Source organism: Salvelinus fontinalis, chromosome 18 (genome assembly GCF_029448725.1).
Source record: "Salvelinus fontinalis isolate EN_2023a chromosome 18, ASM2944872v1, whole genome shotgun sequence".
Lineage (NCBI taxonomy): Eukaryota > Metazoa > Chordata > Actinopteri > Salmoniformes > Salmonidae > Salvelinus > Salvelinus fontinalis.
Genome location: NC_074682.1, coordinates 59,449,766 through 59,475,075, shown reverse-complemented (window position 1 = coordinate 59,475,075; position 25,310 = coordinate 59,449,766). Strand labels below are relative to the sequence as shown.

Here is a 25,310-nt window from a genome sequence, read left to right as displayed (position 1 = left end):
CCCTTTAGATACTACCCCCCCCTGGAGGAGTCACCCTTTAGATACTACCCCCCCCCCCCCCTCTCACTGGAGGAGACACCCTTTAGATACTACCCCCCCCCTGGAGGAGTCACCCTTTAGATACTACCCCCACCCCCCCCCCCCTCTCACTGGAGGAGACACCCTTTAGATACTACCCCCCCTCTCTGGAGGAGACACCCTTTAGATACTACCCCCCCCCCCCCTCTCTGGAGGCGACACCCTTTAGATACTACCCCCCCTCACTGGAGGAGACACCCTTTAGATACTAGTAGTAGGGGTAGTATCACACACACACACATCACTTCTGAAAAGCTGGGCAATGTGCTAAAAACACACCACAAGCACCTTTTAGCATGTGAATGAAAACACGACCAGCGCTGGTTCTGTTAGCGCTGCGTAGCGTCAACACTTTAGTCCCAACGGGCTCCGTTGTACCTCTGGGGTGCATGAAGTCTTTCCTCATTGTCCTGCTTCCTTCTCAACGTTTTCAGAGGGCCATGAGGAGGAGAGCATTGGGGAAGAGGTTCCAAGGAAGTTAGATCTACTGAAATGCTCTCGTCCTCCCTTCCCTCTGATGTGTTGAGATGGAGGCTGGGCGAGACGAGATGGAGGCTGGGCGAGACGAGATGGAGGCTGGGCGAGACGAGATGGAGGCTGGGCGAGACGAGATGGAGGCTGGGCGAGACGAGATGGAGGCTGGGCGAGACGAGATGGAGGCTGGGCGAGACGAGATGGAGGCTGGGCGAGACGAGATGGAGGCTGGGCGAGACGAGATGGAGGCTGGGCGAGACGAGATGGAGGCTGGGCGAGACGAGATGGAGGCTGGGCGAGAGTAGCCTAGGAATCAGGGGATCCAAGGAAAGACTTGATGTATCCCTGGTCTCTCAGAGCCTCGCACCATGAGATGTCACTTCCTGGTATGAGCTTCAGAAGACCCCGGGGTCATATGTGCCACCATAGTCTGCTTCCCAAATGGCACCCTGCTCCCTACATAGTGCACTACCTTTGACCAAGGCCCCTAGGGAATAAGGTGCCATTTGGTACACAACCATAATCAATGCCTCCAAAACACCCTTCTTCATCCCAGCCCACCGTTTCCTAAACTCAGGTTATATAATATGGCAAATCTTTAGTTTTAAAGGATGTTTCCCAGTTCAGTTCATTCAATCTTTGCTCTATCAGTTCCACAGCAGCGTTCAGTCTGGGGTTAGGGTACGGGGGAGGGAGGGGTTAGGGGAGGGAGGGGTTAGGGTACAGGGGTTAGGGTACGGGGGAAGGGAGGGGTTAGGGTACAGGGGTTAGGGTACAGGGGTTAGGGTCTAGGGGTTAGGGTACAGGGGAAGGGAGGGGGTTAGGGGAGGGAGGGGTTAGGGTACGGGGAAGGGAGGGGTTAGGGTACAGGGGTTAGGGTACAGGGGTTAGGGTACAGGGGAGGGAGGGGTTAGGGTACAGGGGAAGGGAGGGGTTAGGGGAGGGAGGGGTTAGGGTACAGGGGAAGGGAGGGGTTAGGGGGGGGAGGGGTTAGGGTACAGGGGAGGGAGGGGTTAGGGGAGGGAGGGGTTAGGGTACAGGGGTTAGGGTACGGGGGAGGGAGGGGTTAGGGTACAGGGGAAGGGAGGGGTTAGGGGGAGGGAGGGGTTAGGGGAGGGAGGGGTTAGGGTACAGGGGAAGGGAGGGGTTAGGGGAGGGAGGGGTTAAGGTACAGGGGAGGGAGGGGTTAGGGTACGGGGGAGGGAGGGGTTAGGGGAGGGAGGGGTTAGGGGAGGGAGGGGTTAGGGGAGGGAGGGGTTAGGGGAGGGAGGGGTTAGGGTACGGGGAAGGGAGGGGTTAGGGAGGGGTTAGGGTACAGGGGAGGGAGGGGTTAGGGTACAGGGGAGGGAGGGGTTAGGGTACAGGGGAGGGAGGGGTTAGGGGAGGGAGGGGTTAGGGGAGGGAGGGGTTAGGGTACAGGGGTTAGGGTACGGGGGAGGGAGGGGTTAGGGTACAGGGGAAGGGAGGGGTTAGGGGAGGGAGGGGTTAGGGTACAGGGGAAGGGAGGGGTTAGGGTACAGGGGAGGGAGGGGTTAGGGTACGGGGGAGGGAGGGGTTAGGGGAGGGAGGGGTTAGGGTACAGGGGAAGGGAGGGGTTAGGGTACAGGGGAGGGAGGGGTTAGGGTACAGGGGAGGGAGGGGTTAGGGGAGGGAGGGGTTAGGGTACAGGGAATGGAGGGGTTAGGGTACAGGGGTTAGGGTACGGGGGAGGGAGGGGTTAGGGTACAGGGGAGGGAGGGGTTAGGGAGGGGTTAGGGTACAGGGGTTAGGGTACGGGGGAGGGAGGGGTTAGGGTACAGGGGTTAGGGTACAGGGGAGGGAGGGGTTAGGGAGGGGTTAGGGTACAGGGGAGGGAGGGGTTAGGGTACGGGGAGAGGGAGGGGTTAGGGTACAGGAGAGGGAGGGGTTAGGGTACAGGGGAGGGAGGGGTTAGGGGAGGAAGGGGTTAGGGTACAGGGGAGGGAGGGGTTAGGGTACAGGGGAGGGAGGGGTTAGGGTACAGGGGAGGGAGGGGTTAGGGTACAGGGGAGGGAGGGGTTAGGGTACAGGGGAGGGAGTGTGTTGATAACACCAAGCGGGAGGCCAGACAGCAGAGGGAGTGGTTAAACAGGATGGAACACCAGAGTACAGTCCTCTCCTTCTCTGTCCCAGCCCAGGAAGACACTCTGATTGGCTAGTTCCTGGTTGTTGGGCAGGGTGCTTCTCAGGTAGTGGTTGACTATCTTGGAGTCCAGTCTGCTCTGGTGAGGAATGCTCTCGTAGGGTTTAGGGTCCAGGTCTAGGATGGACACGGAGTAGGTGAAGCGAGGCTTCGAAGGCTGGATCTCCAGGCTCTGGTCCAACCTGTAGGCAGTACACAGGGGGAGAAGAATGAGGGTCTGGTCCACGTTGGCAGTACACAGGGGGAGAAGAATGAGGGTCTGCTCCACATTGGCAGTATATAGTAGTGACTGGTTACCCTGGGAACCAGTCTGTTTGTGCTAACAGTACAAGGAGTGGACTGTAGCCCTAAAGAGGCACACGGTAGGTAAGAAAAGGACAACTAGATAGAATTTAACTAGGTCCTCACCCGTCCTCCTCCCCACAGGTTGCTATGGTGATCATGATAGAGCAGTCCTTGGCTGTCATGGCAACTCTGTACTGGTGGACCTGATGAGAAGCAGCCATATTAGACAAATAAGCTTTAAAAAATATATATATTTAAAATCCACTTTATTAGACAAAACTACATCCATTTCAAAATGCGAAACAACAAGCACTAAGCAATAGAATGTATATTTATGAGGCCTTGTGTAAATAATGCCGTTTTTTGTTTTTTACCATCCACTTCAATACTGTAGGTTTTCCAGAGTCGCGTGGTAAGAAAGAGGATTCTCACCTTCCCGACCGCGTACTCGACTGAGCCGTCGTCTTCAGTTGGACACGTCTGGATCTTCTCCAGGAAGCTCTGGCTGTACGGACCGTCTATCTGAAGGCTACTTCTACAGGAAAAGAAAAACTACTCTTTTGGTATTTCTTTCATTAGTCCCCAAAATGTTTTAAGATATATGTAACTTTAGACGTACAGCCGGCATTTATATCCAAACTGAAAAGAAACCAAACGGGGGGGGGGGGGAACCATTCGGATGCTACAGACGTTTGTGAGAAGACACGTTTTTTTTTTTGATGTCTCATGGTCTGACATGGACACCCCTTCAAATTAGTGGATTCGGCTATTTCAGCTGACAGGCGTATGCAATCTCCATAGACAAACATTGGCAGTAGAACAGCCTTACTGAGGAGCTCAGTGACAGTCAACGTGGCACCGTCATAGGATGTCAAATTTCTGCCCTGCTAGAGCTGCACCCGGTCAACTGCCCAGGTCAACTGTAAGTGCTGTTATTGTGAAGTGGAAACGTCTCGGAGCAACAACGGCTCAGCCGCGAAGTGGCAGGCCACACAAGCTCACAGAACGGGACCGCCGAGTGCTGAAGCGTGTGGCGCGTAAAAATCGTCAGTCCTTGGTTGCAACACTCACTACTGAGTTCCAAACTGCCTCTGGAAGCAACGTCAGCACAATAACTGTTCGTCGGGAGCTTCATGAAATGGGTTTCCATGGCCGAGCAGCCGCACACAAGGCTAACACCATGCGCAATGCCAAGCGTCGGCTGGAGTGGTGTAACGCTCGCCGCTATTGGACTTTGGATTAGTGTAAATTAGTTCTCTGGAGTGATTAATCACGCTTCACCATCTGGCAGTCCAACAGACGAATCTGGGTTTGGTGGATGCCAGGACAACGCTACCTGCCCCAATGCATAGTGCCAACTGTAAAGTTTGGTGGAGGAGTAATTTTTTTATTTCACCTTTATTTAACCAGGTAGGCAAATTGAGAACACGTTCTCATTTACAATTGTGACCTGGCCAAGATAAAGCAAAGCAGTTCGGCACATACAACACATAATCATGGTCTGGGGCTGTTTTTCATGGTTTGGGATAGGCTCCTTAGTTCCAGTGAAGGGAAATCTTAACTCTACAGCATACAATTACATTCTAGTGGTATACCTAGGTAATTACACGCCATCTAGTGGTATACCTAGGTGATTACACGCCATCTAGTGGTATACCTAGGTAATTACACGCCATCTAGTGGTATACCTAGGTAATTACACGCCATCTAGTGGTATACCTAGGTAATTACACGCCATCTGGTGGTATACCTAGGTAATTACACGCCATCTGGTGGTATACCTAGGTAATTACACGCCATCTAGTGGTATACCTAGGTAATTACACGCCATCTAGTGGTATACCTAGGTAATTACACGCCATCTGGTGGTATACCTAGGTAATTACACGCCATCTGGTGGTATACCTAGGTAATTACACGCCATCTAGTGGTATACCTAGGTAATTACACGCCATCTAGTGGTATACCTAGGTAATTACACGCCATCTGGTGGTATACCTAGGTAATTACACGCCATCTGGTGGTATACCTAGGTAATTACACGCCATCTAGTGGTATACCTAGGTTATTACACGCCATCTGGTGGTATACCTAGGTTATTACACGCCATCTGGTGGTATACCTAGGTTATTACACGCCATCTAGTGGTATACCTAGGTAATTACACGCCATCTAGTGGTATACCTAGGTAATTACACGCCATCTAGTGGTATACCTAGGTAATTACACGCCATCTGGTGGTATACCTAGGTGATTACACGCCATCTAGTGGTATACCTAGGATATTACACGCCATCTAGTGATATACCTAGGAAATTACACGCCAAATGTGTTGACATTAGTTATTCAGAACTGAAACCACTGAATAACAGTAGTGTGGTTCTCACCTCTCTTTAGGAAAGTCCTGTAGATGCTGCTCCACTCGTTTAAACAGGGGGTTTAACCCCTCAATGTCTAAACTATCCAGCATCTGAGTCCCCAGGATTTTGTCCAGGACACAATCTTTTGGTAGGCAGTGGTTAGCTGGAAGAAAAAAAAATACAAATATATAAATATATAAAATGTACATTCTTTAAGGTTTGTTTGTTGGTTTTAGTTATTCTTATGAAAACATCAAACTACACTGAACAAAAAATATAAAATGTAACATATAAAGTGTTGGTTCCATGTTTCATTTACTAAAATAAAAATATCCCTGAAATGTTCCATACGCACAAAAAGCTTATTTCTCTCAAATTTGTTTACATCCCTGTTAGTGAGCATTTCTCCTTTGCCAAGATAATTCAGCCACCTGACACAGGTGTGGCATATCAAGAAGCATGATCATTACAAAGGTACACCTTGTGCTGGGGACAATAAAAGGCCACTAAAATGTGCAGTTTTGTCACACAACACAACACCACAGATGTCTTAAGATTAGAGGGAGTGTGCCATTGGCATTCTGACTGTAGGAATGTTCACCAGAGCTGTTTCCAGATAATTGAATGTTAATTTCTCTATAATAATTCTCCTCCAACGTAGTTTTAGAGAATTTGGCAGTACGTCCAACCGACCTCACAACCACCGACCACGTGTATGGCGTCGTGTGGGCGAGCGGTTTGCTGATGTCAACAGAGTGCCCCATGGTCACGGTCTGGTTTATGGTACATAAAGCTACGGACACTTTCAGGGTATCTGTGACCAACAGATGTATATCTGTATTCCCAGTCATGTGAAATCGATATATTAGGGCCTTAATGAATTTCTTTAAATTGACTGATTTCCTTATATGAACTGTAACTCAGTAAAATTTTGGAAATTGTTGCATATTGGGTTTATATTTTGGTAACACATTCAGTATAATTAAGCAATAAGGCACGAGGGGGTGTGGTATATGGCCAATATACCACGGCTAAGGGCTGTTCTTCTGCACGACGCAACTTGCCTTATTGCCATCATAAACTGGTTACCAGCGTAATTACAGCAATACAAATGTTGTGGTATACGGTTTGATATACCACGGCTGTCAGCCAATCAGCATTCAGGGCTCGAACCACCTGGTTTTATAATGCTTTATAAAACTTGTTAGTTAAAAGCATGCATGAGCCTTTTTAAAATTCTCCCCGTCTCTCACTGTTGCGTAGCAGGTCCCGGTGCAGGAGGCTGGCCTCACATCTCGCTCTGCCCTCAGACAGGTGAGTCTTCCTGGAGTCCCAGGAACTCAACAGGGCACTCACGATCACCTGGATCAACTCATTCAGAACCACCTGGGGGGGTTTAAACAGAGAGTTACAGGAAAAGGAGGACAGAATATTAAGACTGTGTCACAAATGGCATGCTATTCTCTATGTAGTGCACTACTTTTGACCAGGGCCCAGAGGGAATAGGGTACCATTTGACCAGGGCCCATAGGGAATAGGGTACCATTTGACCAGGGCCCATAGGGAATAGGGTACCATTTGACCAGGGCCCATAGGGAATAGGGTACCATTTAACCAGGGCCCATAGGGAATAGGGTACCATTTGACCAGGGCCCAGAGGGAATAGGGTACCATTTGACCAGGGCCCATAGGGAATAGGGTACCATTTGACCAGGGCCCATAGGGAATAGGGTACCATTTGACCAGGGCCCATAGTGAATAGGGTACCATTTGACCAAGGCCGATAGGGTACCATTTGACCAGAGCCCAGAGGGAATAGGGTACCATTTGACTAGAGCCCAGAGGGAATAGGGTACCATTTGACCCGGGCCCATAGTGAATAGGGTACCATTTGACCAGGGCCCAGAGGGAATAGGGTGCCATTTGACCAGGGCCCATAGGGAATAGGGTACCATTTGACCAGGGCCCAGAGAACTTTACAGTAACCCGGCCCCAGAGAGCTTTACAGTAACCCGGCCCCAGAGAGCTTTACAGTAACCCGGCCCCAGAGAGCTTTACAGTAACCCGGCCCCAGAGAGCTTTACAGTAGCCCGGCCTGTCTGGAACAATGAATGCGCACAAAATGGCGAGAGAGGAAGTGCATTTTTAGCACACTCCCATTGTTGGACCGTGGCATCCCTGCAGGCCCATTCAATGGATTAGTCCACTGAGACCGGGGCATCCCTGCAGACCCATTCAATGGATTAGTCCACTGAGACCGGGGCATCCCTGCAGACCCATTCAGTGGATTACACCCCTACCTTTATTTTTAATGGTATCTGTGACCAACATATGAATATCTTTATTCCCAGTCATGTGAAATACAGAGTTTAGGGCCTAATGAATTCATTACAATTGACTGATTTTCTTATATGAACTGTAACTCAGTCAAATTGTTACGTTTCTCTTTTTGTCCGGTATAGAAGTTACTTATAGATTTGTATCATTTAGGATGTAGATTGAATTTAAGATAAAAACATGACAATGACTGAGATAAACTATTTTATAAATTAAAATGAAACTGTTCCACCAAAACGTACAAAATGAAGACCAGAACTGGCATGCAAGTCGGTAGAAAATGGTAAGATAAATTGTCACTCCAAATGGAAAAGGTTGTCGACCCCCCTGGTGTAAACTATTGTCTGCAACTTTGAGAGCGTAACGGCAGAGGCAGGCCAGCAGCGAGGGGGAGGGGGTCAGAAACAGGTTGATTTATTTTGGTTCGGCTAATCTTGATCTCTGGCTCCCTCGAGTCTTGTGTGTTTGTCTTAATTATTTAACCAAACAACGTGCTTAAAGCATCAGACAAGCTCGTTACAGAAAGTTGATTTGATTAAAAACACACAGGGTGTGAACATATATGAAAAAATACACGTTTAAACATTTCGAACCAACGAAGAAAAGACAAGATGATTTTCTGTCGGGGACAACCCTAACCAAATTGCACCCTATTCCCCATGTCAGGGGTATTCAACTTTGACCTTACGAGGGACAGAGCCTGCTGGTTTTCTGTTCTACATGATCGTTAAATTGGACCCACCTGGTGTCCCCAGGTCTAAATCAGTCCCCGATTAGAGGGGAACCTGGTGTCCCCAGGTCTAAATCAGTCCCCGATTAGAGGGGAACCTGGTGTCCCCAGGTCTAAATCAGTCCCCGATTAGAGGGGAACCTGGTGTCCCCAGGTCTAAATCAGTCCCCGATTAGAGGGGAACCTGGTGTCCCCAGGTCTAAATCAGTCCCCGATTAGAGGGGAACCTGGTGTCCCCAGGTCTAAATCAGTCCCCGATTAGAGGGGAACCTGGTGTCCCCAGGTCTAAATCAGTCCCCGATTAGAGGGGAACCTGGTGTCCCCAGGTCTAAATCAGTCCCCGATTAGAGGGGAACCTGGTGTCCCCAGGTCTAAATCAGTCCCCGATTAGAGGGGAACCTGGTGTCCCCAGGTCTAAATCAGTCCCCGATTAGAGGGGAACCTGGTGTCCCCAGGTCTAAATCAGTCCCCGAATAGAGGGGGGCCTGGTGTCCCCGGGTCTAAAATCAGTCCCTGATTAGAGGGGAACAATGAAGAAAAAAACCCGCAGCGGAACAAGCTGAGGTCCAGAGTTGAGTTTGAGAACCCTCTGGGCTTTGGTCAATAGTAGTACACTATACAAGGTGTCATTTAGGACGCAGGATACCAACCTTACTGGACTGGTGTCCGTTCATAAGGCTGCCATTGGGGAGGAAGTATGGCCGTAGATGCTGAGCCAATTCATCTAGGTCCTGTAACACGTCTGCATCGTCCTTACAGCTGTAGATACACTCTCCACCCTGGATAGAGACAGACAGGTTTAATAACCCTGACAGCTATAGATCCAGTCTGGATAGAGAGACAGGTTTAATAACCCTGACAGCTATAGATCCAGTCTGGATAGAGAGGCAGGTTTAATAACCCTGACAGCTATAGATCCAGTCTGTATAGAGAGACAGGTTTAATAACCCTGACAGCTATAGATCCACCCTGGATAGAGACAGACAGGTTTAATAACCCTGACAGCTATAGATCCAGTCTGGATAGAGAGGCAGGTTTAATAACCCTGACAGCTATAGATCCAGTCTGGATAGAGAGGCAGGTTTAATAACCCTGACAGCTATAGATCCAGTCTGGATAGAGAGGCAGGTTTAATAACCCTGACAGCTATAGATCCAGTCTGTATAGAGAGACAGGTTTAATAACCCTGACAGCTATAGATCCAGTCTGGATAGAGACAGGTTTAATAACCCTGACAGCTATAGATCCAGTCTGGATAGAGACAGGTTTAATAACCCTGACAGTTATAGATCCAGTCTGGATAGAGAGACAGGTTTAATAACCCTGACAGCTATAGATCCAGTCTGGATAGAGAGGCAGGTTTAATAACCCTGACACCTATAGATCCAGTCTGGATAGAGAGGCAGGTTTAATAACCCTGACAGCTATAGATCCAGTCTGGATAGAGAGACAGGTTTAATAACCCTGACAACTATAGATCCAGTCTGGATAGAGACAGACAGGTTTAATAACCCTGACAGCTATAGATCCAGTCTGGATAGAGAGACAGGTTTAATAACCCTGACAGCTACAGATCCAGTCTGGATAGAGAGACAGGTTTAATAACCCTGACAACTATAGATCCAGTCTGGATAGAGACAGGTTTAATAACCCTGACAGCTATAGATCCAGTCTGGATAGAGACAGACAGGTTTAATAACCCTGACAACTATAGATCCAGTCTGGATAGAGAGACAGGGTTTATAACCCTGACAGCTATAGATCCAGTCTGGATAGAGAGCCAGGTTTAATAACCCTGACAGCTATAGATCCAGTCTGGATAGAGAGACAGGATTAATAACACTGACAGCTATAGATCCAGTCTGGATAGAGAGACAGGTTTAATAACCCTGACAGCTATAGATCCAGTCTGGATAGAGAGAGACAGGTTTAATAACCCTGACAACTATAGATCCAGTCTGGATAGAGAGAGACAGGTTTAATAACCCTGACAGCTATATATCCAGTCTGGATAGAGACAGGTTTAATAACCCCGACAACTATAGATCCAGTCTGGATAGAGAGAGACAGGTTTAATAACCCTGACAGCTATAGATCCAGTCTGGATAGAGACAGGTTTAATAACCCTGACAACTATAGATCCAGTCTGGATAGAGACAGACAGGTTAAATAACCCTGACAGCTATAGATCCAGTCTGGATAGAGAGACAGGTTTAATAACCCTGACAGCTATAGATCCAGTCTGGATAGAGAGACAGGTTTAATAACACTGACAGCTATAGATCCAGTCTGGATAGAGAGACAGGTTTAATAACACTGACAGCTATAGATCCAGTCTGGATAGAGAGACAGGTTTAATAACCCTGACAGCTATAGATCCAGTCTGGATAGAGAGACAGGTTTAATAACCCTGACAGCTATAGATCCAGTCTGGATAGAGAGACAGGTTTAATAACCCTGACAACTATAGATCCAGTCTGGATAGAGAGACAGGTTTAATAACCCTGACAACTATAGATCCAGTCTGGATAGAGACAGACAGGTTTAATAACCCTGCCAGCTATAGATCCAGTCTGGATAGAGACAGGTTTAATAACCCTGACAGCTATAGATCCAGTCTGGATAGAGAGACAGGTTTAATAACCCTGACAGCTATAGATCCAGTCTGGATAGAGAGACAGGTTTAATAACCCTGACAACTATAGATCCAGTCTGGATAGAGAGACAGGTTTAATAACCCTGACAACTATAGATCCAGTCTGGCTAGAGAGGCAGGTTTAATAACCCTGACAGCTATAGATCCAGTCTGGATAGAGAGACAGGTTTAATAACCCTGACAGCTATAGATCCAGTCTGGATAGAGAGACAGGTTTAATAACCCTGGCAGCTATAGATCCAGTCTGGATAGAGAGACAGGTTTAATAACCCTGACAACTATAGATCCAGTCTGGATAGAGAGACAGGTTTAATAACCCTGACAGCTATAGATCCAGTCTGGATAGAGAGACAGGTTTAATAACCCTGACAACTATAGATCCAGTCTGGATAGAGAGACAGGTTTAATAACCCTGACAACTATAGATCCAGTCTGGATAGAGAGACAGGTTTAATAACCCTGACAACTATAGATCCAGTCTGGATAGAGACAGACAGGTTTAATAACCCTGACAGCTATAGATCCAGTCTGGATAGAGAGACAGGTTTAATAACCCTGCCAGCTATAGATCCAGTCTGGATAGAGAGAGAGGATTAATAACACTGACAGCTATAGATCCAGTCTGGATAGAGAGACAGGTTTAATAACCCTGACAGCTATAGGTCCAGTCTGGATAGAGAGACAGGTTTAATAACCCTGACAACTATAGATCCAGTCTGGATAGAGAGAGACAGGTTTAATAACCCTGACAACTATAGATCCAGTCTGGATAGAGACAGGTTTAATAACCCTGACAACTATAGATCCAGTCTGGATAGAGAGAGACAGGTTTAATAACCCTGACAGCTATAGATCCAGTCTGGATAGAGACAGGTTTAATAACCCTGACAACTATAGATCCAGTCTGGATAGAGAGAGACAGGTTTAATAACCCTGACAGCTATAGATCCAGTCTGGATAGAGACAGGTTTAATAACCCTGACAACTATAGATCCAGTCTGGATAGAGAGAGACAGGTTTAATAACCCTGACAGCTATATATCCAGTCTGGATAGAGACAGGTTTAATAACCCTGACAACTATAGATCCAGTCTGGATAGAGAGAGACAGGTTTAATAACCCTGACAGCTATAGATCCAGTCTGGATAGAGACAGGTTTAATAACCCTGACAACTATAGATCCAGTCTGGATAGAGACAGACAGGTTAAATAACCCTGACAGCTATAGATCCAGTCTGGATAGAGAGACAGGTTTAATAACCCTGACAGCTATAGATCCAGTCTGGATAGAGAGACAGGTTAAATAACCCTGACAGCTATAGATCCAGTCTGGATAGAGAGACAGGTTTAATAACCCTGACACCTATAGATCCAGTCTGGATAGAGAGACAGGTTTAATAACCCTGACAGCTATAGATCCAGTCTGGATAGAGAGACAGGTTTAATAACCCTGACAACTATAGATCCAGTCTGGATAGAGAGACAGGTTTAATAACCCTGACAACTATAGATCCAGTCTGGATAGAGACAGACAGGTTTAATAACCCTGACAGCTATAGATCCAGTCTGGATAGAGAGACAGGTTTAATAACCCTGCCAGCTATAGATCCAGTCTGGATAGAGACAGGTTTAATAACCCTGACAGCTATAGATCCGGTCTGGATAGAGAGACAGGTTTAATAACCCTGACAGCTATAGATCCAGTCTGGATAGAGACAGGTTTAATAACCCTGACAGCTATAGATCCAGTCTGGATAGAGAGACAGGTTTAATAACCCTGACAACTATAGATCCAGTCTGGATAGAGAGACAGGTTTAATAACCCTGACAACTATTGATCCAATCTGGCTAGAGAGGCAGGTTTAATAACCCTGAGCTATAGATCCAGTCTGGATAGAGAGACAGGTTTAATAACCCTGACAACTATAGATCCAGTCTGGATAGAGCGACAGGTTTAATAACCCTGACAGCTATAGATCCAGTCTGGATAGAGACAGGTTTAATAACCCTGACAGCTATAGATCCAGTCTGGATAGAGAGACAGGTTTAATAACCCTGACAGCTATAGATCCAGTCTGGATAGAGAGACAGGTTTAATAACCCTGGCAGCTATAGATCCAGTCTGGATAGAGACAGGTTTAATAACCCTGACAACTATAGATCCAGTCTGGATAGAGAGACAGGTTTAATAACCCTGACAACTATAGATCCAGTCTGGATAGAGAGACAGGTTTAATAACCCTGACACCTATAGATCCAGTCTGGATAGAGAGACAGGTTTAATAACCCTGACAGCTATAGATCCAGTCTGGATAGAGACAGGTTTAATAACCCTGACAGCTATAGATCCAGTCTGGATAGAGAGACAGGTTTAATAACCCTGACAGCTATAGATCCAGTCTGGATAGAGAGACAGGTTTAATAACCCTGACAGCTATAGATCCAGTCTGGATAGAGAGACAGGTTTAATAACCCTGACAACTATAGATCCAGTCTGGATAGAGAGACAGGTTTAATAACCCTGACAGCTATAGATCCAGTCTGGATAGAGAGACAGGTTTAATAACCCTGACAGCTATAGATCCAGTCTGGATAGAGAGACAGGTTTAATAACCCTGACAGCTATAGATCCAGTCTGGATAGAGAGACAGGTTTAATAACCCTGACAGCTATAGATCCAGTCTGGATAGAGAGACAGGTTTAATAACCCTGACAGCTATAGATCCAGTCTGGATAGAGAGGCAGGTTTAATAACCCTGACAGCTATAGATCCAGTCTGTATAGAGAGACAGGTTTAATAACCCTGACAGCTATAGATCCAGTCTGGATAGAGACAGGTTTAATAACCCTGACAGCTATAGATCCAGTCTGGATAGAGACAGGTTTAATAACCCTGACAGTTATAGATCCAGTCTGGATAGAGAGACAGGTTTAATAACCCTGACAGCTATAGATCCAGTCTGGATAGAGAGGCAGGTTTAATAACCCTGACACCTATAGATCCAGTCTGGATAGAGAGGCAGGTTTAATAACCCTGACAGCTATAGATCCAGTCTGGATAGAGAGACAGGTTTAATAACCCTGACAACTATAGATCCAGTCTGGATAGAGACAGACAGGTTTAATAACCCTGACAGCTATAGATCCAGTCTGGATAGAGAGACAGGTTTAATAACCCTGACAGCTATAGATCCAGTCTGGATAGAGAGACAGGTTTAATAACCCTGACAACTATAGATCCAGTCTGGATAGAGACAGGTTTAATAACCCTGACAGCTATATATCCAGTCTGGATAGAGACAGGTTTAATAACCCCGACAACTATAGATCCAGTCTGGATAGAGAGAGACAGGTTTAATAACCCTGACAGCTATAGATCCAGTCTGGATAGAGACAGGTTTAATAACCCTGACAACTATAGATCCAGTCTGGATAGAGACAGACAGGTTAAATAACCCTGACAGCTATAGATCCAGTCTGGATAGAGACAGGTTTAATAACCCTGACAACTATAGATCCAGTCTGGATAGAGAGACAGGTTTAATAACCCTGACAGCTATAGATCCAGTCTGGATAGAGAGACAGGTTTAATAACCCTGACAACTATAGATCCAGTCTGGATAGAGACAGGTTTAATAACCCTGACAGCTATAGATCCAGTCTGGATAGAGACAGACAGGTTTAATAACCCTGACAACTATAGATCCAGTCTGGATAGAGAGACAGGGTTTATAACCCTGACAGCTATAGATCCAGTCTGGATAGAGAGCCAGGTTTAATAACCCTGACAGCTATAGATCCAGTCTGGATAGAGAGACAGGATTAATAACACTGACAGCTATAGATCCAGTCTGGATAGAGAGACAGGTTTAATAACCCTGACAGCTATAGATCCAGTCTGGATAGAGAGAGACAGGTTTAATAACCCTGACAACTATAGATCCAGTCTGGATAGAGAGAGACAGGTTTAATAACCCTGACAGCTATATATCCAGTCTGGATAGAGACAGGTTTAATAACCCCGACAACTATAGATCCAGTCTGGATAGAGAGAGACAGGTTTAATAACCCTGACAGCTATAGATCCAGTCTGGATAGAGACAGGTTTAATAACCCTGACAACTATAGATCCAGTCTGGATAGAGACAGACAGGTTAAATAACCCTGACAGCTATAGATCCAGTCTGGATAGAGAGACAGGTTTAATAACCCTGACAGCTATAGATCCAGTCTGGATAGAGAGACAGGTTTAATAACCCTGACAACTATAGATCCAGTCTGGCTAGAGAGGCAGGTTTAATAACCCTGACAGCTATAGATCCAGTCTGGATAGAGAGACAGGTTTAATAACCCTGACAGCTATAGATCCAGTCTGGATAGAGAGACAGGTTTAATAACCCTGGCAGCTATAGATCCAGTCTGGATAGAGAGACAGGTTTAATAACCCTGACAACTATAGATCCAGTCTGGATAGAGAGACAGGTTTAATAACCCTGACAGCTATAGATCCAGTCTGGATAGAGAGACAGGTTTAATAACCCTGACAACTATAGATCCAGTCTGGATAGAGAGACAGGTTTAATAACCCTGACAACTATAGATCCAGTCTGGATAGAGAGACAGGTTTAATAACCCTGACAACTATAGATCCAGTCTGGATAGAGACAGACAGGTTTAATAACCCTGACAGCTATAGATCCAGTCTGGATAGAGAGACAGGTTTAATAACCCTGCCAGCTATAGATCCAGTCTGGATAGAGAGAGAGGATTAATAACACTGACAGCTATAGATCCAGTCTGGATAGAGAGACAGGTTTAATAACCCTGACAGCTATAGGTCCAGTCTGGATAGAGAGACAGGTTTAATAACCCTGACAACTATAGATCCAGTCTGGATAGAGAGAGACAGGTTTAATAACCCTGACAACTATAGATCCAGTCTGGATAGAGACAGGTTTAATAACCCTGACAACTATAGATCCAGTCTGGATAGAGAGAGACAGGTTTAATAACCCTGACAGCTATAGATCCAGTCTGGATAGAGACAGGTTTAATAACCCTGACAACTATAGATCCAGTCTGGATAGAGAGAGACAGGTTTAATAACCCTGACAGCTATAGATCCAGTCTGGATAGAGACAGGTTTAATAACCCTGACAACTATAGATCCAGTCTGGATAGAGAGAGACAGGTTTAATAACCCTGACAGCTATATATCCAGTCTGGATAGAGACAGGTTTAATAACCCTGACAACTATAGATCCAGTCTGGATAGAGAGAGACAGGTTTAATAACCCTGACAGCTATAGATCCAGTCTGGATAGAGACAGGTTTAATAACCCTGACAACTATAGATCCAGTCTGGATAGAGACAGACAGGTTAAATAACCCTGACAGCTATAGATCCAGTCTGGATAGAGAGACAGGTTTAATAACCCTGACAGCTATAGATCCAGTCTGGATAGAGAGACAGGTTAAATAACCCTGACAGCTATAGATCCAGTCTGGATAGAGAGACAGGTTTAATAACCCTGACACCTATAGATCCAGTCTGGATAGAGAGACAGGTTTAATAACCCTGACAGCTATAGATCCAGTCTGGATAGAGAGACAGGTTTAATAACCCTGACAACTATAGATCCAGTCTGGATAGAGAGACAGGTTTAATAACCCTGACAACTATAGATCCAGTCTGGATAGAGACAGACAGGTTTAATAACCCTGACAGCTATAGATCCAGTCTGGATAGAGAGACAGGTTTAATAACCCTGCCAGCTATAGATCCAGTCTGGATAGAGACAGGTTTAATAACCCTGACAGCTATAGATCCGGTCTGGATAGAGAGACAGGTTTAATAACCCTGACAGCTATAGATCCAGTCTGGATAGAGACAGGTTTAATAACCCTGACAGCTATAGATCCAGTCTGGATAGAGAGACAGGTTTAATAACCCTGACAACTATAGATCCAGTCTGGATAGAGAGACAGGTTTAATAACCCTGACAACTATTGATCCAATCTGGCTAGAGAGGCAGGTTTAATAACCCTGAGCTATAGATCCAGTCTGGATAGAGAGACAGGTTTAATAACCCTGACAACTATAGATCCAGTCTGGATAGAGCGACAGGTTTAATAACCCTGACAGCTATAGATCCAGTCTGGATAGAGACAGGTTTAATAACCCTGACAGCTATAGATCCAGTCTGGATAGAGAGACAGGTTTAATAACCCTGACAGCTATAGATCCAGTCTGGATAGAGAGACAGGTTTAATAACCCTGGCAGCTATAGATCCAGTCTGGATAGAGACAGGTTTAATAACCCTGACAACTATAGATCCAGTCTGGATAGAGAGACAGGTTTAATAACCCTGACAACTATAGATCCAGTCTGGATAGAGAGACAGGTTTAATAACCCTGACACCTATAGATCCAGTCTGGATAGAGAGACAGGTTTAATAACCCTGACAGCTATAGATCCAGTCTGGATAGAGACAGGTTTAATAACCCTGACAGCTATAGATCCAGTCTGGATAGAGAGACAGGTTTAATAACCCTGACAGCTATAGATCCAGTCTGGATAGAGAGACAGGTTTAATAACCCTGACAGCTATAGATCCAGTCTGGATAGAGAGACAGGTTTAATAACCCTGACAACTATAGATCCAGTCTGGATAGAGAGACAGGTTTAATAACCCTGACAGCTATAGATCCAGTCTGGATAGAGAGACAGGTTTAATAACCCTGACAGCTATAGATCCAGTCTGGATAGAGAGACAGGTTTAATAACCCTGACAGCTATAGATCCAGTCTGGATAGAGAGACAGGTTTAATAACCCTGACAGCTATAGATCCAGTCTGGATAGAGAGACAGGTTTAATAACCCTGACAGCTATAGATCCAGTCTGGATAGAGAGGCAGGTTTAATAACCCTGACAGCTATAGATCCAGTCTGTATAGAGAGACAGGTTTAATAACCCTGACAGCTATAGATCCAGTCTGGATAGAGACAGGTTTAATAACCCTGACAGCTATAGATCCAGTCTGGATAGAGACAGGTTTAATAACCCTGACAGTTATAGATCCAGTCTGGATAGAGAGACAGGTTTAATAACCCTGACAGCTATAGATCCAGTCTGGATAGAGAGGCAGGTTTAATAACCCTGACACCTATAGATCCAGTCTGGATAGAGAGGCAGGTTTAATAACCCTGACAGCTATAGATCCAGTCTGGATAGAGAGACAGGTTTAATAACCCTGACAACTATAGATCCAGTCTGGATAGAGACAGACAGGTTTAATAACCCTGACAGCTATAGATCCAGTCTGGATAGAGAGACAGGTTTAATAACCCTGACAGCTATAGATCCAGTCTGGATAGAGAGACAGGTTTAATAACCCTGACAACTATAGATCCAGTCTGGATAGAGACAGGTTTAATAACCCTGACAGCTATAGATCCAGTCTGGATAGAGACAGACAGGTTTAATAACCCTGACAACTATAGATCCAGTCTGGATAGAGAGACAGGGTTTATAACCCTGACAGCTATAGATCCAGTCTGGATAGAGAGCCAGGTTTAATAACCCTGACAGCTATAGATCCAGTCTGGATAGAGAGACAGGATTAATAACACTGACAGCTATAGATCCAGTCTGGATAGAGAGACAGGTTTAATAACCCTGACAGCTATAGATCCAGTCTGGATAGAGAGAGACAGGTTTAATAACCCTGACAACTATAGATCCAGTCTGGATAGAGAGAGACAGGTTTAATAACCCTGACAGCTATATATCCAGTCTGGATAGAGACAGGTTTAATAACCCCGACAACTATAGATCCAGTCTGGATAGAGAGAGACAGGTTTAATAACCCTGACAGCTATAGATCCAGTCTGGATAGAGACAGGTTTAATAACCCTGACAACTATAGATCCAGTCTGGATAGAGACAGACAGGTTAAATAACCCTGACAGCTATAGATCCAGTCTGGATAGAGACAGGTTTAATAACCCTGACAACTATAGATCCAGTCTGGATAGAGAGACAGGTTTAATAACCCTGACAGCTATAGATCCAGTCTGGATAGAGAGACAGGTTTAATAACCCTGACAACTATAGATCCAGTCTGGATAGAGACAGGTTTAATAACCCTGACAGCTATAGATCCAGTCTGGATAGAGACAGACAGGTTTAATAACCCTGACAACTATAGATCCAGTCTGGATAGAGAGACAGGGTTTATAACCCTGACAGCTATAGATCCAGTCTGGATAGAGAGCCAGGTTTAATAACCCTGACAGCTATAGATCCAGTCTGGATAGAGAGACAGGATTAATAACACTGACAGCTATAGATCCAGTCTGGATAGAGAGACAGGTTTAATAACCCTGACAGCTATAGATCCAGTCTGGATAGAGAGAGACAGGTTTAATAACCCTGACAACTATAGATCCAGTCTGGATAGAGAGAGACAGGTTTAATAACCCTGACAGCTATATATCCAGTCTGGATAGAGACAGGTTTAATAACCCCGACAACTATAGATCCAGTCTGGATAGAGAGAGACAGGTTTAATAACCCTGACAGCTATAGATCCAGTCTGGATAGAGACAGGTTTAATAACCCTGACAACTATAGATCCAGTCTGGATAGAGACAGACAGGTTAAATAACCCTGACAGCTATAGATCCAGTCTGGATAGAGAGACAGGTTTAATAACCCTGACAGCTATAGATCCAGTCTGGATAGAGAGACAGGTTTAATAACCCTGACAGCTATAGATCCAGTCTGGATAGAGAGACAGGTTTAATAACCCTGACACCTATAGATCCAGTCTGGATAGAGAGACAGGTTTAATAACCCTGACAGCTATAGATCCAGTCTGGATAGAGAGACAGGTTTAATAACCCTGACAACTATAGATCCAGTCTGGATAGAGAGACAGGTTTAATAACCCTGACAACTATAGATCCAGTCTGGATAGAGACAGACAGGTTTAATAACCCTGCCAGCTATAGATCCAGTCTGGATAGAGACAGGTTTAATAACCCTGACAGCTATAGATCCAGTCTGGATAGAGAGACAGGTTTAATAACCCTGACAACTATAGATCCAGTCTGGCTAGAGAGGCAGGTTTAATAACCCTGACAGCTATAGATCCAGTCTGGATAGAGAGACAGGTTTAATAACCCTGACAGCTATAGATCCAGTCTGGATAGAGAGACAGGTTTAATAACCCTGGCAGCTATAGATCCAGTCTGGATAGAGAGACAGGTTTAATAACCCTGACAACTATAGATCCAGTCTGGATAGAGAGACAGGTTTAATAACCCTGACAGCTATAGATCCAGTCTGGATAGAGAGACAGGTTTAATAACCCTGACAACTATAGATCCAGTCTGGATAGAGAGACAGGTTTAATAACCCTGACAACTATAGATCCAGTCTGGATAGAGACAGACAGGTTTAATAACCCTGACAGCTATAGATCCAGTCTGGATAGAGAGACAGGTTTAATAACCCTGCCAGCTATAGATCCAGTCTGGATAGAGAGAGAGGATTAATAACACTGACAGCTATAGATCCAGTTTGGATAGAGAGACAGGTTTAATAACCCTGACAGCTATAGATCCAGTCTGGATAGAGAGACAGGTTTAATAACCCTGACAACTATAGATCCAGTCTGGATAGAGAGAGACAGGTTTAATAACCCTGACAGCTATATATCCAGTCTGGATAGAGACAGGTTTAATAACCCTGACAACTATAGATCCAGTCTGGATAGAGACAGACAGGTTAAATAACCCTGACAGCTATAGATCCAGTCTGGATAGAGAGACAGGTTTAATAACCCTGACAGCTATAGATCCAGTCTGGATAGAGAGACAGGTTTAATAACCCTGACAGCTATAGATCCAGTCTGGATAGAGAGACAGGTTTAATAACCCTGACACCTATAGATCCAGTCTGGATAGAGAGACAGGTTTAATAACCCTGACAGCTATAGATCCAGTCTGGATAGAGAGACAGGTTTAATAACCCTGACAACTATAGATCCAGTCTGGATAGAGAGACAGGTTTAATAACCCTGACAACTATAGATCCAGTCTGGATAGAGAGACAGGTTTAATAACCCTGACAACTATAGATCCAGTCTGGATAGAGACAGACAGGTTTAATAACCCTGACAGCTATAGATCCAGTCTGGATAGAGAGACAGGTTTAATAACCCTGCCAGCTATAGATCCAGTCTGGATAGAGACAGGTTTAATAACCCTGACAGCTATAGATCCAGTCTGGATAGAGACAGGTTTAATAACCCTGACAACTATAGATCCAGTCTGGATAGAGACAGACAGGTTAAATAACCCTGACAGCTATAGATCCGGTCTGGATAGAGAGACAGGTTTAATAACCCTGACAGCTATAGATCCAGTCTGGATAGAGACAGGTTTAATAACCCTGACAGCTATAGATCCAGTCTGGATAGAGAGACAGGTTTAATAACCCTGACAACTATAGATCCAGTCTGGATAGAGAGACAGGTTTAATAACCCTGACAACTATTGATCCAGTCTGGCTAGAGAGGCAGGTTTAATAACCCTGACAGCTATAGATCCAGTCTGGATAGAGAGACAGGTTTAATAACCCTGACAACTATAGATCCAGTCTGGATAGAGCGACAGGTTTAATAACCCTGACAGCTATAGATCCAGTCTGGATAGAGACAGGTTTAATAACCCTGACAGCTATAGATCCAGTCTGGATAGAGAGACAGGTTTAATAACCCTGACAGCTATAGATCCAGTCTGGATAGAGAGACAGGTTTAATAACCCTGGCAGCTATAGATCCAGTCTGGATAGAGACAGGTTTAATAACCCTGACAACTATAGATCCAGTCTGGATAGAGAGACAGGTTTAATAACCCTGACACCTATAGATCCAGTCTGGATAGAGAGACAGGTTTAATAACCCTGACAGCTATAGATCCAGTCTGGATAGAGACAGGTTTAATAACCCTGACAACTATAGATCCAGTCTGGATAGAGAGAGACAGGTTTAATAACCCTGACAGCTATATATCCAGTCTGGATAGAGACAGGTTTAATAACCCTGACAACTATAGATCCAGTCTGGATAGAGAGAGACAGGTTTAATAACCCTGACAGCTATAGATCCAGTCTGGATAGAGACAGGTTTAATAACCCTGACAACTATAGATCCAGTCTGGATAGAGACAGACAGGTTAAATAACCCTGACAGCTATAGATCCAGTCTGGATAGAGAGACAGGTTTAATAACCCTGACAGCTATAGATCCAGTCTGGATAGAGAGACAGGTTTAATAACCCTGACAGCTATAGATCCAGTCTGGATAGAGAGACAGGTTTAATAACCCTGACACCTATAGATCCAGTCTGGATAGAGAGACAGGTTTAATAACCCTGACAGCTATAGATCCAGTCTGGATAGAGAGACAGGTTTAATAACCCTGACAACTATAGATCCAGTCTGGATAGAGAGACAGGTTTAATAACCCTGACAACTATAGATACAGTCTGGATAGAGACAGACAGGTTTAATAACCCTGACAGCTATAGATCCAGTCTGGATAGAGAGACAGGTTTAATAACCCTGCCAGCTATAGATCCAGTCTGGATAGAGACAGGTTTAATAACCCTGACAGCTATAGATCCAGTCTGGATAGAGACAGGTTTAATAACCCTGACAACTATAGATCCAGTCTGGATAGAGACAGACAGGTTAAATAACCCTGACAGCTATAGATCCGGTCTGGATAGAGAGACAGGTTTAATAACCCTGACAGCTATAGATCCAGTCTGGATAGAGACAGGTTTAATAACCCTGACAGCTATAGATCCAGTCTGGATAGAGAGACAGGTTTAATAACCCTGACAACTATAGATCCAGTCTGGATAGAGAGACAGGTTTAATAACCCTGACAACTATTGATCCAGTCTGGCTAGAGAGGCAGGTTTAATAACCCTGACAGCTATAGATCCAGTCTGGATAGAGAGACAGGTTTAATAACCCTGACAACTATAGATCCAGTCTGGATAGAGCGACAGGTTTAATAACCCTGACAGCTATAGATCCAGTCTGGATAGAGACAGGTTTAATAACCCTGACAGCTATAGATCCAGTCTGGATAGAGAGACAGGTTTAATAACCCTGACAGCTATAGATCCAGTCTGGATAGAGAGACAGGTTTAATAACCCTGGCAGCTATAGATCCAGTCTGGATAGAGACAGGTTTAATAACCCTGACAACTATAGATCCAGTCTGGATAGAGAGACAGGTTTAATAACCATGACAACTATAGATCCAGTCTGGATAGAGAGACAGTTTTAATAACCCTGACACCTATAGATCCAGTCTGGATAGAGAGACAGGTTTAATAACCCTGACAGCTATAGATCCAGTCTGGATAGAGACAGGTTTAATAACCCTGACAGCTATAGATCCAGTCTGGATAGAGAGACAGGTTTAATAACCCTGACAGCTATAGATCCAGTCTGGATAGAGAGACAGGTTTAATAACCCTGACAGCTATAGATCCAGTCTGGATAGAGAGACAGGTTTAAAAACCCTGACAACTATAGATCCAGTCTGGATAGAGAGACAGGTTTAATAACCCTGACAGCTATAGATCCAGTCTGGATAGAGAGACAGGTTTAATAACCCTGACAGCTATAGATCCAGTCTGGATAGAGAGACAGGTTTAATAACCCTGACAGCTATAGATCCAGTCTGGATAGAGAGGCAGGTTTAATAACCCTGACAGCTATAGATCCAGTCTGTATAGAGAGACAGGTTTAATAACCCTGACAGCTATAGATCCAGTCTGGATAGAGACAGGTTTAATAACCCTGACAGCTATAGATCCAGTCTGGATAGAGACAGGTTTAATAACCCTGACAGTTATAGATCCAGTCTGGATAGAGAGACAGGTTTAATAACCCTGACAGCTATAGATCCAATCTGGATAGAGAGGCAGGTTTAATAACCCTGACACCTATAGATCCAGTCTGGATAGAGAGACAGGTTTAATAACCCTGACAACTATAGATCCAGTCTGGATAGAGACAGACAGGTTTAATAACCCTGACAGCTATAGATCCAGTCTGGATAGAGACAGACAGGTTTAATAACCCTGACAGCTATAGATCCAGTCTGGATAGAGAGACAGGTTTAATAACCCTGACAGCTATAGATCCTGTCTGGATAGAGAGACAGGTTTAATAACCCTGACAGCTATAGATCCAGTCTGGATAGAGACAGACAGGTTTAATAACCCTGACAGCTATAGATCCAGTCTGGATAGAGACAGACAGGTTTAATAACCCTGACAACTATAGATCCAGTCTGGATAGAGAGACAGGGTTTATAACCCTGACAGCTATAGATCCAGTCTGGATAGAGAGCCAGGTTTAATAACCCTGACAGCTATAGATCCAGTCTGGATAGAGAGACAGGTTTAATAACACTGACAGCTATAGATCCAGTCTGGATAGAGAGACAGGTTTAATAACCCTGACAGCTATAGATCCAGTCTGGATAGAGAGAGACAGGTTTAATAACCCTGACAACTATAGATCCAGTCTGGATAGAGAGAGACAGGTTTAATAACCCTGACAGCTATAGATCCAGTCTGGATAGAGACAGGTTTAATAACCCCGACAACTATAGATCCAGTCTGGATAGAGAGAGACAGGTTTAATAACCCTGACAGCTATAGATCCAGTCTGGATAGAGACAGGTTTAATAACCCTGACAACTATAGATCCAGTCTGGATAGAGACAGACAGGTTAAATAACCCTGACAGCTATAGATCCAGTCTGGATAGAGAGACAGGTTTAATAACCCTGACAGCTATAGATCCAGTCTGGATAGAGAGACAGGTTTAATAACCCTGACAGCTATAGATCCAGTCTGGATAGAGAGACAGGTTTAATAACCCTGACACCTATAGATCCAGTCTGGATAGAGAGACAGGTTTAATAACCCTGACAGCTATAGATCCAGTCTGGATAGAGAGACAGGTTTAATAACCCTGACAACTATAGATCCAGTCTGGATAGAGAGACAGGTTTAATAACCCTGACAACTATAGATCCAGTCTGGATAGAGACAGACAGGTTTAATAACCCTGCCAGCTATAGATCCAGTCTGGATAGAGACAGGTTTAATAACCCTGACAGCTAT

General features: G+C 44.9%; 1 protein-coding gene across 1 annotated transcript in view; it reads right to left on the bottom strand.

The window, feature by feature from the left end:
* Positions 1-2,533: 2,533 nt before the first annotated feature.
* Positions 2,534-25,310, bottom strand: part of ippk (inositol 1,3,4,5,6-pentakisphosphate 2-kinase) — a 49,284-nt gene continuing 26,507 nt past the window's right edge. Inside the window, exons 9-14 of the mRNA XM_055869942.1 lie at positions 9,076-9,204; positions 6,612-6,744; positions 5,386-5,521; positions 3,431-3,533; positions 3,122-3,201; positions 2,534-2,895 (exon numbers count right to left, since the gene is read on the bottom strand). Of these exons, the coding sequence (XP_055725917.1) occupies positions 2,655-2,895; positions 3,122-3,201; positions 3,431-3,533; positions 5,386-5,521; positions 6,612-6,744; positions 9,076-9,204 (822 nt within the window). The 3' untranslated portion in view covers positions 2,534-2,654. The remainder of the gene's footprint in view (positions 2,896-3,121; positions 3,202-3,430; positions 3,534-5,385; positions 5,522-6,611; positions 6,745-9,075; positions 9,205-25,310) is intronic.